General features: G+C 46.4%; 1 protein-coding gene across 2 annotated transcripts in view; it reads right to left on the reverse strand.

The window, feature by feature from the left end:
- The window catches only part of CWF19L1 (CWF19 like cell cycle control factor 1), a 106427-nt gene that overhangs the window by 19431 nt on the left and 74236 nt on the right, over window positions 1-12760 (reverse strand). For both annotated transcript variants that reach the window (XM_063928503.1, XM_063928504.1), the window contains exons 8-9: window positions 7181-7327; window positions 5079-5190 (exon numbers count right to left, since the gene is read on the reverse strand). In XM_063928503.1, coding sequence (XP_063784573.1) covers window positions 5079-5190; window positions 7181-7327 — 259 coding nt within the window. The remainder of the gene's footprint in view (window positions 1-5078; window positions 5191-7180; window positions 7328-12760) is intronic.

A 12760-nucleotide genomic window follows, 5' to 3' on the forward strand; every position in this document is an offset into this window, starting at 1 on the left:
CATCCGTGGTCACCAGAATCCAGTCCTGAATGCCGAATCTGCGGCCCTCTAGAAGATGAGCACTCTGCAACCACCACAGGAGAGACACCCTTGTCCTTGGAGACAGGGTTATCCGCTGATGCATCTGAAGATGCGATCCGGACCATTTGTCCAGCAGATCCCACTGAAAAGTTCTTGCATGGAATCTTCCGAATGGAATCGCTTCGTAAGAAGCCACCATCTTTCCCAGGACCCTTGTGCATTGATGCACTGACACTTGTCCTGGTTTTAGGAGGTTCCTGACTAGCTCGGATAACTCCCTGGCCTTCTCCTCCGGGAGAAACACCTTTTTCTGGACTGTGTCCAGAATCATCCCTAGGAACAGTAGACGTGTTGTTGGAATCAGCTGCGATTTTGGAATATTTAGAATCCACCCGTGCTGACGTAGCACTACCTGAGATAGTGCTACTCCGACCTCTAACTGTTCCCTGGACCTTGCCCTTATCAGGAGATCGTCCAAGTAAGGGATAATTAAGACGCCTTTTCTTCGAAGAAGAATCATCATTTCGGCCATTACCTTGGTAAAGACCCGTGGTGCCGTGGACAATCCAAACGGCAGCGTCTGAAACTGATAATGACAGTTTTGTACCACAAACCTGAGGTACCCTTGGTGAGAAGGGTAGATTGGGACATGGAGATAAGCATCTTTGATGTCCAGAGACACCATATAGTCCCCTTCTTCCAGGTTCGCTATCACTGCTCTGAGTGACTCCATCTTGAATTTGAACCTTTTTATGTAAGTGTTCAATGATTTCAGATTTAAAATCGGTCTCACCGAGCCGTCCGGCTTCGGTACCACAAACAGCGTGGAGTAATACCCCTTTCCCTGTTGTAGGAGGGGTACCTTGATTATCACCTGCTGGGAATACAGCTTGTGAATAGCTTCCAATACTGCCTCCCTGTCGGAGGGAGACGTTGGTAGAGCAGACTTCAGGAACCGGCGAGGGGGAGACGTCTCGAATTCCAATTTGTACCCCTGTGATACTACCTGCAGGATCCAGGGGTCCACTTGCGAGTGAGCCCACTGCGCGTTGAAATTTTTGAGACGGGCCCCCACCGTGCCCGAGTCCGCTTGTAAAGCCCCAGCGTCATGCTGAAGACTTGGCAGAAGCGGGGGAGGGCTTCTGATCCTGGGAAGAGGCTGCCTGCTGCAGTCTTTTTCCCCTTCCTCTGCCCCGGGGCAGAAATGAGTGGCCTTTTGCCCGCTTGCCCTTATGGGGACGAAAGGACTGAGTTTGAAAAGACGGTGTCTTTTTCTGCTGAGAGGTGACCTGGGGTAAAAAGGTGGATTTCCCAGCCGTCGCCGTGGCCACCAGGTCCGATAGACCGACCCCAATATAACTCCTCCCCTTTATACGGCAAAACTTCCATATGCCGTTTGGAATCCGCATCACCTGACCACTGTCGTGTCCATAAACTTCTTCTGGCAGAAATGGACAGCGCACTTACTCTTGATGCCAGGGTGCAAATATCCCTCTGTGCATCTCGCATATATAGTAATGCATCCTTTAAATGCTCTATAGTCAATAATATACTGTCCCTATCCAGGGTATCAATATTTTCAGTCAGGGAATCCGACCAAGCCACTCCAGCGCTGCACATCCAGGCTGAGGCGATTGCTGGTCGTAGTATAACACCAGTATGTGTGTATATACCCTTTAGGATATTTTCCAGCTTTCTATCAGCTGGTTCCTTGAGGGCGGCCGTATCAGGAGACGGCAACGCCACTTGTTTTGATAAGCGTGTGAGCGCCTTATCTACCCTAGGGGGTGTTTCCCAACGCGCCCTAACCTCTGGCGGGAAAGGGTATAATGCCAATAATTTATTAGAAATCAGCAGTTCTTTTATCGGGGGAAACCCACGCTTTGTCACACACCTCATTTAATTCATCTGATTCAGGAAAAACTATGGGTAGTTTTTTCACACCCCACATAATACCCCTTTTTGTGGTACTTGTAGTATCAGAAATGTTCAAAGCCTCCTTCATTGCCGTGATCATGTAACGTGTGGCCCTACTGGACATTACGTTTGTCTCGTCACCGTCGACGCTGGAGTCAGTATCCGTGTCTGGGTCTGTGTCGACCATCTGAGGTAACGGGCGCTTTAGAGCCCCTGACGGTGTTTGAGACGCCTGGACAGGCACTAACTGATTTGCCGGCTGTCTCATGTCGTCAACAGTTTTTTGCAAAGTGCTGACACTGTCACGTAATTCCTTCCATACGACCATCCAGTCAGGTGTCGACTCCCTAGGGGGTGACATCACTATTACAGGCAATTGCTCCGCCTCCACATCATTTTCCTCCTCATACATGTCGACACAATCGTACCGACACAGCACACACACAGGGAATGCTCTGATAGAGGACAGGACCCCACGAGCCCTTTGGGGAGACAGAGGGAGAGTTTGCCAGCACACACCAGAGCGCTATATATATATACAGGGATAACCTTATATAAGTGTTTCTCCCTTCTATAGCTGCTGTATTTGTATTATCTGCCAATTAGTGCCCCCCCTCTCTTGTTTTACCCTGATTCTGTAGCAGGACTGCAGGGGAGAGTCAGGGAGCCGTCCTTCCAGCGGAGCTGTGAGGGAAAATGGCGCTTGTGTGCTGAGGAGATAGGCTCCGCCCCCTTTTCGGCGGCCTTTTCTCCCGCTTTTTTTAGGAAAACTGGCAGGGGTTAAATGCATCCATATAGCCCAGGAGCTATATGTGATGCATTTCTTTAGCCATATAAGGTTTAAAACGTGTTTTATTGCGTCTCAGGGCGCTCCCCCCCAGCGCCCTGCACCCTCAGTGACCGGAGTGTGAAGTGTGCTGAGAGCAATGGCGCACAGCTGCAGTGCTGTGCGCTACCTTATTGAAGACAGGAACGTCTTCTGCCGCCGATTTTTCCGGACCTCTTCGCTCTTCTGGCTCTGTAAGGGGGCCGGCGGCGCGGCTCCGGGACCCATCCAAGCTGAGCCTGTGATCGTCCCTCTGGAGCTAATGTCCAGTAGCCAAGAAGCCCAATCCACTCTGCATGCAGGTGAGTTCGCTTCTTCTCCCCTTAGTCCCACGATGCAGTGAGCCTGTTGCCAGCAGGTCTCACTGAAAATAAAAAAAAACTATTTAAACTTTTACTCTAAGCAGCTCAGGAGAGCTACCTAGCATGCACCCTTCTCGGCCGGGCACAAAAATCTAACTGAGGCTTGGAGGAGGGTCATAGGGGGAGGAGCCAGTGCACACCAGCTAGTCATAAAGCTTTTACTTTTGTGCCCAGTCTCCTGCGGAGCCGCTATTCCCCATGGTCCTTACGGAGTTCCCAGCATCCACTAGGACATCAGAGAAATACTGGTTACTAAAACAAGATCACCTATAAAACTTCTCCCCTACATACGTTGGCGCTTGTGGGTCAGTCATGTTGCCAGTTCTTTGTGATACAATAAATATTGGCTCAAACAAAAAGGCTGCCATACTAGTATACTTTAAAAAGAGAAAAAAATACCAAGGTGAACTATTCAGGAAGTCGGCAGAACTGAAGATGCAGTAAGACTGGACAGTATACAAAGTGCTTGTTCTCATTTTGTCTCTCCAGGTAGTATGTCAGTATATTGCAGGGTTTCATTACCCGCATATTACCTGTATACAAACTTATGTATAAAAATCTGATATTCAAAATCTTGTGAGCATGCCTGACAACTTTGCTTTCTGATGGCTTAGCGCACACAAACTTTTGTCCAATAACAGGCAAGAGACCATGTAGTCTTCCCCCTACAACGCCTCCTGCTGGTAGAAGGGTAGGTGACATCACATGAAATCCCCTTGTGAGCAAGGAAGCAGCATACAGGGGTAACATCACTCAGTCTAAAGCACACTCTCTGGATTCAAGACTAAGGCTGAGCACACATTTACCCCACAAACTGGCTGCCCAGCCAGTCTAACGATTGTTAAGGTGTATGCACGATCTTATGCATACACACTTACCAATTAGTCAAAATGTTTGGCAGAAGAGCCATTTGAATATGCCCGCCCACTTGTGATGTCATACTCAATTGCTGCTGTGGCCGATCCATCGTGCTGTCGGACGCACACAGCCAGATGTACCAATATAATTGGCATTAGCTGTGCTGCAGTGCTAACCTGATATGTCCGGACGATGTCATTCACAGACATATTCTATGTTCACACCCGCTAATGCGCTAGCGATATATCGTTAGTCTATCACTCGAGTGATATATCGAAAAGTATGAACCCAGCTTAAGTGACAACCGAGGCAGGCAGGGACTGCTCTCAGAAGGGCGAGACTGCTATTTTCTACCTGCCGTTAAGGGGCCAAAACTTTAGCACTGTCAGTAGGTGGTCAGCAATTGCTTGACACATAGAAAGTGTCATTAGTGACAAAACAGCAGCGCCACGAATGACTGCGTTATGGGAAGATGGCAGTGCTGGCCTTTATGCAGATAGAAATCTTCTTCCCATTAGAAAATAAAAAAAATAAAAAATAGCCGTGTCAGTTCAAATAAATAAATCTATTATCAGTTATTTATATAGCGCAAACATATTCTGCAGCGCTATACAGAGAATATTTGGCCATTCACATCAGTCCCTGCCCCAGTGGAGCTTGCAATCTATATTCCCTAGCACATTTATACGTACACATTCATACTAGGGTTAATTTTTGTCAGAAGCCAGTTAACCGAACAGTATATTTTTGGATTGTGGGAGGAAACCCACGCAAGTACAAGGAGAATGTACAAACTCCACACAGTTAGGGCCATGGTGGGAATTGAACCCATGACCTCAGTGCTGTGAGGCAGTAATGCTAACCATTACACCATCCGTACTGCCCTAAATCTATTATAATGTAATTCTAACATGTCCTAGAAAAAATGACCATGCGGCTGTCACTGCCTGCTGCATCTTCCCGCACCAGAAATTCATTTCCACCATTTGCTTTGTATGCATGCTGCTATAAAAGCTTTTAGGAGACTCCTGGATACAAGCCCTTTAATAGACAAACCCTGAAGGGAAAACACAAGGAAAAGCTCAGTCACTCACGGTGTTTCCTTGGCTGCTTTCCTTGCGTCCGCGCACCGCCCCTCCCATCCGACTGACGTTTCTTTCCATGCTGCTTGCTCAAGTCAAAGAAGAACTGCTGTGCTGGCTCTTCCTGGTGGGAGTTCACAGGCAAACAACTATGCTTTACTAGCATTTCCAGTGATCAAGAGCGAGATGTAGACATTCACAGGAAAACAGTCCCATATAGACGGATGCTTGCTATGACATTTTAATGGCTAGCTCAAACTAAAAATCTGGAGCACAAAAACAGACAGCGCAGACACTACAATCTACTCAGGCTGAGAAGACAGTCTGGTTTTAGAAAGGGTCAACAAATCACATGTTATCAATACTTGGCTGCTAACAAAAAAACAAAAAGCAAGCATATAGGAGAAATAGAATATTTGTGCAGCGTACAGCTCTCCCACCAACTGACCTCGTCCTATGAGAACGCACCCTAAAGAAAGCTCCACATTTACTGATTTTTGTAATGCTAAGTCACTGTGAAATAGGGAACAATGGCCCTCATTCCAAGTTGATCACTAGCTGCTTCCGGTCACAGCGCGGCGATTAGTTGAAAAAGCGGCATTTCTGCGCATGCGTACGGGCCGCAGTACGCACGCGCGAAGTACTTTCACACAAAACTATGCAGTTTTACACAAGGGCGAGCGACGCTTTTCTGTCGCTCTGTTGATTGGTGAGTGATTGACGGTGGCCTAGCGTGTGCACTGCTGCTAAAAGCAGCTAGCGAGCGATCAACTCGGAATGAGGGCCAATGTCCAAACATAGCAAACACCTATAAATGACATCCAAAGAGAGATCATTCTTAGGGTCACTTACTCGCTATAATCAGGAAATGCTTTAAGTTGCTCATTCATCGCTGCAATATCCTTAAGAATGACTGCCCCCCTTCCTTAGCCACTATGGCTGCTTAGCTGGCCATTGCAACTTAAACGTTCCCTGGAATTGGACTGGATCCATTGCTCATCTATAGTTACAGCAACTACCTCCATTGTGACTTGTTAATGTTACAGTGCAGACTTTACTCCGCTTGCCTGTCAGACATCACTGAAAGGGAGGAATCAGCGCTCCAGATGTCCTGTGTATATAACAGCAAGAGCCGCACTAATAGTGGATGCCGGACAAATTACGGCTATTTCCTGTCCATAAACAACCCCAATACTCGCTCTGCTTCCTCAGCAATACTACAGGCATGAATGGAGGGCACAGACGAAAGAGATCCCATGTAGTAAATGACAGTAGCTGCCCATCATGTGCAGAAAGAATACAATGTGGCTGGTGTTCCCCATTAACCATGTCCCGAGACTACAGAAGGCGTCCCTATGGAAAGAAGGGGCACATGGCTTCCATATGTACGACCGTGATTATATTCTAGAACAGAGAAACAATGGTCCAACCTCGCAGCCCCTCCCCACACACCATTTAGCAGCTAAGGGAAAAACGTCAAAATGTTTATATGCCGGGCACATTTATAAAGGATCCTTCTACCATAAATGAGGACTCCTAATTAAGCTCAATATAAACTTACTAGAATAACTTTTGCAGGAAATCACCTGGTGAAATCTCAGAAACACTGCTGCTATCATCAGACTTCCCTTCCCAAAAAGTGTAGCCATGAAAACAATAGACTGCAATAATTCTTTCCATGATTACAGATCTTAAGGAAGCATTAGAGTAACTGCCAGTAAATGAGATGTACCGCTATAACCCAGGCCCTGCTACAATCAAAGTGCCCTAGTACCTACACTCTATGTCGGTAGTCATTTAGTATATACAGCCTGTAACAAAGCGGTCGGACTCAATTGCAGACATATACACTTACTGTATACCTGTACGGACCTTTGAGAAATAGTGATGACACCAGTCCTTAAGAAGTTAAACACTGCACTCATCCCACACAACTGTTACCTGGGCTTATTTGTAGAGAAAAGTGTACTTTATATACATGAATAATAACTAAGAGGGGTGAAATAGAGTATCACATAGAGTCCCCATCATGCTGTACCGGAGCCCTGTTCATAAATGCAGCAGCTAATTAGAAATATCTATAACCGTTGTACATGACATCTCTCCCACGCTACCTCCTCCTCCATGGCTTTAGTAACTTGACTCTTCTTTGCATCCTTCCCCGATTTCCTGTATGGGTTCTCAGTGACATCTAGTGGCTGTTTCACAAGCTCTGCCGAATCCATTGAGCGCATTGGGGCGATAGTGAATGCATAGATGTACTGCAAGGTAAAACAATGGGGGTTCGAAAAGATTTCAGTTCTATGCAAACTTATGTATGGACAGAACCAGTCAGACTCCAGAACTAACATACTCGCAATCTAGACGCAATAGGACAATTAGCAGTAGCAACCGATAAGCTTGGCTTAACCTACAGCAAGTTAGATAATTTTCTTCCTTATTATATCTCATACAAAAAAAGTCGGTTAATAAATATATCACTAAATAAGGGGAGGGGCTTTTCATTGTGAGCGCACATGCAACGGAGTCCCCCTATGCATGTCAGCCAGCAAAATATACAATTTATCACTGTCCATGGTAAATTAAGGCAGGTGGTTTTGCTACACACTGTACATTTGCAGATATACGCGTGAGGCACAGATTCTAGTACAGGGTGATTCAAAAGTCGCAGTACACCCTTTTGTTTCAAAAACTGTGCTGGAAATGGGAAAACTGACTTAGATTCAAGATGTACGATTTCAAGATGGCGCCCATGTTCGGTACATACCCTAAAAGATAGCCCACCTCACCCATACCTTACTGGGAGTATTCAGTTTTCCCATTTCCTGCACAGTTTTTGAAACAAAAGGGTGTACTGCGACTTTTGAATCACCCTGTAGAAGCCATCTTACTAATTATCAAAAGTACCAACATATTAGCACATACATAAATCAATTTTAAATTAAAACCACAACTTCCATAGTGCTCTAGACTGTTCCATTACATTCTATGGGGACACAGACTTACCACGTCAGCTAGTGAACTCTCAGGATTTAAACCTTTTTGTTTTCTGGCAAATAATTGCAGGGACATCCTGTTATATATATATCTACAGGTTTTGAATTGTCCCTTTCCTTATTGCTTTGACTGGGCTGCTCCAGAGCATCACAATATACTTGCTTTAGCAATCTCTAGCGCACACACACACATATATATATATATACATATATATATATATATATATATATATATATACATATTATATATATATACATACATACATACATACATACATACATACATACATACATACATACATACATACACACACACACACACATATATATATATACACACATATATATATATACACACACACACACACAGGTTGAGTATCCCATATCCAAATACTCCGAAATACGGAATATTCCAAAATACGGAATTTTTTGAGTGAGAGTGAGATAGTGAAACCTTTGTTTTCTGATGGCTCAATGTACACAAACTTTGTTTAACACAGAAAGATATTAAAAATATTGTATTAAATGACTTTCAGGCTGTGTGTATAAGGTGTATATGAAACATAAATTAATTGTGTGAATGTACACACACTTTGTTTAATGCACAAAATTATTAAAAATATTGGCTAAAATTACCTTCAGGCTGTGTGTATAAGGTGTGTATGATACATACTAGATTCATTCTGTGCTTACACTTGGGTCCCATCGCCATATCTCATTATGGTATGCAATTATTCCAAAATACGGAAAAATCCGATATCCAAAATACTTCTGGTCCCAAGCATTTTGGATAAGGGATACGCAACCTGTATTATATATTTTTATACACTGCTCAAAAAAAATAAGAATTTACTTACCGATAATTCTATTTCTCATAGTCCGTAGTGGATGCTGGGGACTCCGAAAGGACCATGGGGAATAGCGGCTCCGCAGGAGACTGGGCACAAAGTAAAAGCTTTAGGACTAGCTGGTGTGCACTGGCTCCTTCCCCCTATGACCCTCCTCCAAGCCTCAGTTAGGATACTGTGCCCGGACGAGCGTACACAATAAGGAAGGATTTTGAATCCCGGGTAAGACTCATACCAGCCACACCAATCACACCGTACAACTTGTGATCTGAACCCAGTTAACAGCATGATAACAGAAGGAGCCTCTGAAAAGATGGCTCACAACAACAATAACCCGATTTTTGTAACAATAACTATGTACAAGTAATGCAGACAATCCGCACTTGGGATGGGCGCCCAGCATCCACTACGGACTATGAGAAATAGAATTATCGGTAAGTAAATTCTTATTTTCTCTAACGTCCTAGTGGATGCTGGGGACTCCGAAAGGACCATGGGGATTATACCAAAGCTCCCAAACGGGCGAGAGAGTGCGGATGACTCTGCAGCACCGAATGAGAGAACTCCAGGTCCTCCTCAGCCAGGGTATCAAATTTGTAGAATTTAGCAAACGTGTTTGCCCCTGACCAAGTAGCTGCTCGGCAAAGTTGTAAAGCCGAGACCCCTCGGGCAGCCGCCCAAGATGAGCCCACTTTCCGTGTGGAATGGGCTTTTACAGATTTTGGCTGTGGCAGGCCTGCCACAGAATGTGCAAGCTGAATTGTACTACAAATCCAACGAGCAACCGTCTGCTTAGAAGCAGGAGCACCCAGCTTGTTGGGTGCATACAGGATAACAGCGAATCAGATTTCCTGACTCCAGCCGTCCTGGAAACATATATTTTCAGGGCCCTGACTACGTCCAGAAACTTGGAATCCTCCAAGCCCTAGTAGCCGCAGGCACCACAATAGGCTGGTTTAAGTGAAATGCTGAAACCACCTTAGGGAGAAATTGAGGACGAGTCCTCAATTCTGCCCTGTCCGTATGAAAAATTAGGTAAGGGCTTTTATAGGATAAAGCCGCCAATTCTGAGACACGCCTGGCTGAAGCCAGGGCTAACAGCATTACCACTTTCCATGTGAGATATTTTAAGTCCACAGTGGTGAGTGGTTCAAACCAATTGTCACAACTGAGGGCCTGAGCTGACGGGAGGCAGCCTCAGTTGTAGGGGCTGAGATGTACCGGAACCTGGGAGGTTGTATCAGACCCCTGGACATGTAAGTAACATGAATAATAACTGCCCGAAGGCGTGACCACGACAACTTGGATAAAAGTCAATGATGTTTATTATGACAACTCCGCAACACAGCAGCAGTAAAAGAAAACGTAAAAGTCAGCAAAGAATAAATACAGTTCCTGGGTACTACAGGATGGCAGGAGCCGCAGGGCACTGGTAGTGTGAGATAGTTCTTATGATCTTCTAGATGGAAAGTCCTTACCAGGCCCGACTGTAGCAATGGAGATAACCCAGGATTGTGCCAGCTGGTGTTCCAGGAAAAGCTGGGTTGCTGAAGATAAAACAGCTGCTGTGGATACTGGCTGGAACCAGACTGTTAGCACGGAGTGGATACTGGCTGGAACCAGTTAAATAATAAATGAACTTGGGAGCGATGAAATATGAACTGAAATGTAGAACTTGAGAGCGGAGAAATAATAATACCGGTGGAGAGTGGTAAAGTGTAGAAAGGACACCGGCCCTTTAAGGGAAGCTGTACTCTGCTGGAAGCTGAGCTGGAAGCAGGTAATGTTGTAGCTGGAAACAGATGAATCCACAATGGATTGGAGAGTCAGGCTACACCGCAGGTGGAATGCTGGTGCGGGTCTCTATGGTGGAAGTCTTGAGACATTAGCTGGAACCTGGAAGACAATCACAGGAGAGAGACAAACAGGAACTAGGTTTGACAACCAAAGCACTGACGCCTTCCTTGCTCAGGCACAGTGTATTTATACCTGCAGCAAGGAAGGGATTGGCTAGGCAATTATGCAGATTATCAATACTGAGAACAGATTGGTGGAAATGATCAGCTGACAGAATCCAAGATGGCTGCGCCCATGCAGACACTTGGAGGGAAGTTTGGTTTGTAATCCATGTGGTAATGAAAACAGTAATGGCGGCGCCGGCCACCGGAGACAGGAGGCGCCAGGCTGACAGATCCACATCCAACCACGCGGACACAGCGGAGGCCGCGGCTGACGTAATCGCCACTCAGACACTCTGCATGCAGAAGTTCAGGGACGGCGGCGGAGGCCGCGGGAGACGCCATGCCAGGTGTAATATGGCGTTTACTGTGACAGCGTCCCAGAGTGACAGGAGAGGATACAGGAATGTACACATCAGGATAACAGATGGGATACGGTCCTGGAGCGCTGAGCCAGCCTTAGGAGGCATCTGATGGGTAAGAAATGGCGTCCAGATACCCGGATCGTGACAGCAATGTGATTTTAGGAATCCCAAAACTACATTGAGATCCCAAGGTGCCACTGGAGGCACAAAAGGAGGCTGTATATGCAGTACTCCCTTGACAAACGTCTGAACTTCAGGAACAGAAGCCAGTTCTTTTTGGAAGAATATTGACAGGGCCGAAATTTGAACCTTAATGGACCCTAATTTGAGGCCCATAGACAGTCCTGTTTGCAGGAAATGCAGGAAACGACCCAGTTGAAATTCCTCTGTAGGGGCCTTCCTGGCCTCGCACCACGCAACATATTTACGCCAAATACGGTGATAATGTTGTATGGTTACATCCTTCCTGGCTTTGATCAGGGTAGGGATGACTTCATCCGGAATGCCTTTTTCCTTCAGGATCCGGCGTTCAACCGCCATGCCGTCAAACGCAGCCGCGGTAAGTCTTGGAACAGACATGGTCCCTGCTGGAGCAGGTCCTTTCTTAGAGGTAGAGGCCACAGGTCTTCCGTGAGCATCTCTTGAATTTCCGGGTACCAAGTCCTTCTTGGCCAATCCGGAGCCACGAGTATAGTCTTTACTCCTCTCCTTCTTATGATTCTCAGTACTTTTGGTATGAGAGGAAGAGGAGGGAACACATACACTGACTGGTACACCCACGGTGTTACCAGAGCGTCCACAGCTATTGCCTGAGGGTCCCTTGACCTGGCGCAATATCTGTCCAGTTTTTTGTTGAGGCGGGACGCCATCATGTCCACTTTTGGTTTTTCCCAACGGTTCACAATCATGTGGAAGACTTCTGGGTGAAGTCCCCACTCCCCCGGGAGAAGATCGTGTCTGCTGAGGAAGTCTGCTTCCCAGTTGTCCACTCCTGGAATGAACACTGCTGACAGTGATATCACATGATTCTCCGCCCAGCGAAGAATCCTTGCCACTTCCATCATTGCCCTCCTGCTTCTTGTGCCGCCCTGTCTGTTTACGTGGGCGACTGCCGTGATGTTGTCCGACTGGATCAACACCGGCTGACCCTGAAGCAGAGGTCTTGCCTGACTTAGGGCATTGTAAATGGCCCTTAGTTCCAGGATATTTATGTGAAGTGACGTTTCCATGCTTGACCACAAGCCCTGGAAATTTATTCCCTGTGTGACTGCTCCCCAGCCTCTCAGGCTGGCATCCGTGGTCACCAGGACCCAATCCTGAATGCCGAATCTGCGGCCCTCTAGGAGATGAGCACTCTGTAACCACCACAGGAGAGACACCCTTGTCCTTGGAGACAGGGTTATCCGCTGATGCATTTGAAGATGCGATCCGGACCATTTGTCCAGCAGATCCCACTGAAAAGTTCTTGCGTGGAATCTGCCGAATGGAATCGCTTCGTAAGAAGCCACCATCTTTCCCAGGACCCTT

Source organism: Pseudophryne corroboree, chromosome 6 (assembly GCF_028390025.1).
Source record: "Pseudophryne corroboree isolate aPseCor3 chromosome 6, aPseCor3.hap2, whole genome shotgun sequence".
Taxonomy (NCBI): domain Eukaryota; kingdom Metazoa; phylum Chordata; class Amphibia; order Anura; family Myobatrachidae; genus Pseudophryne; species Pseudophryne corroboree.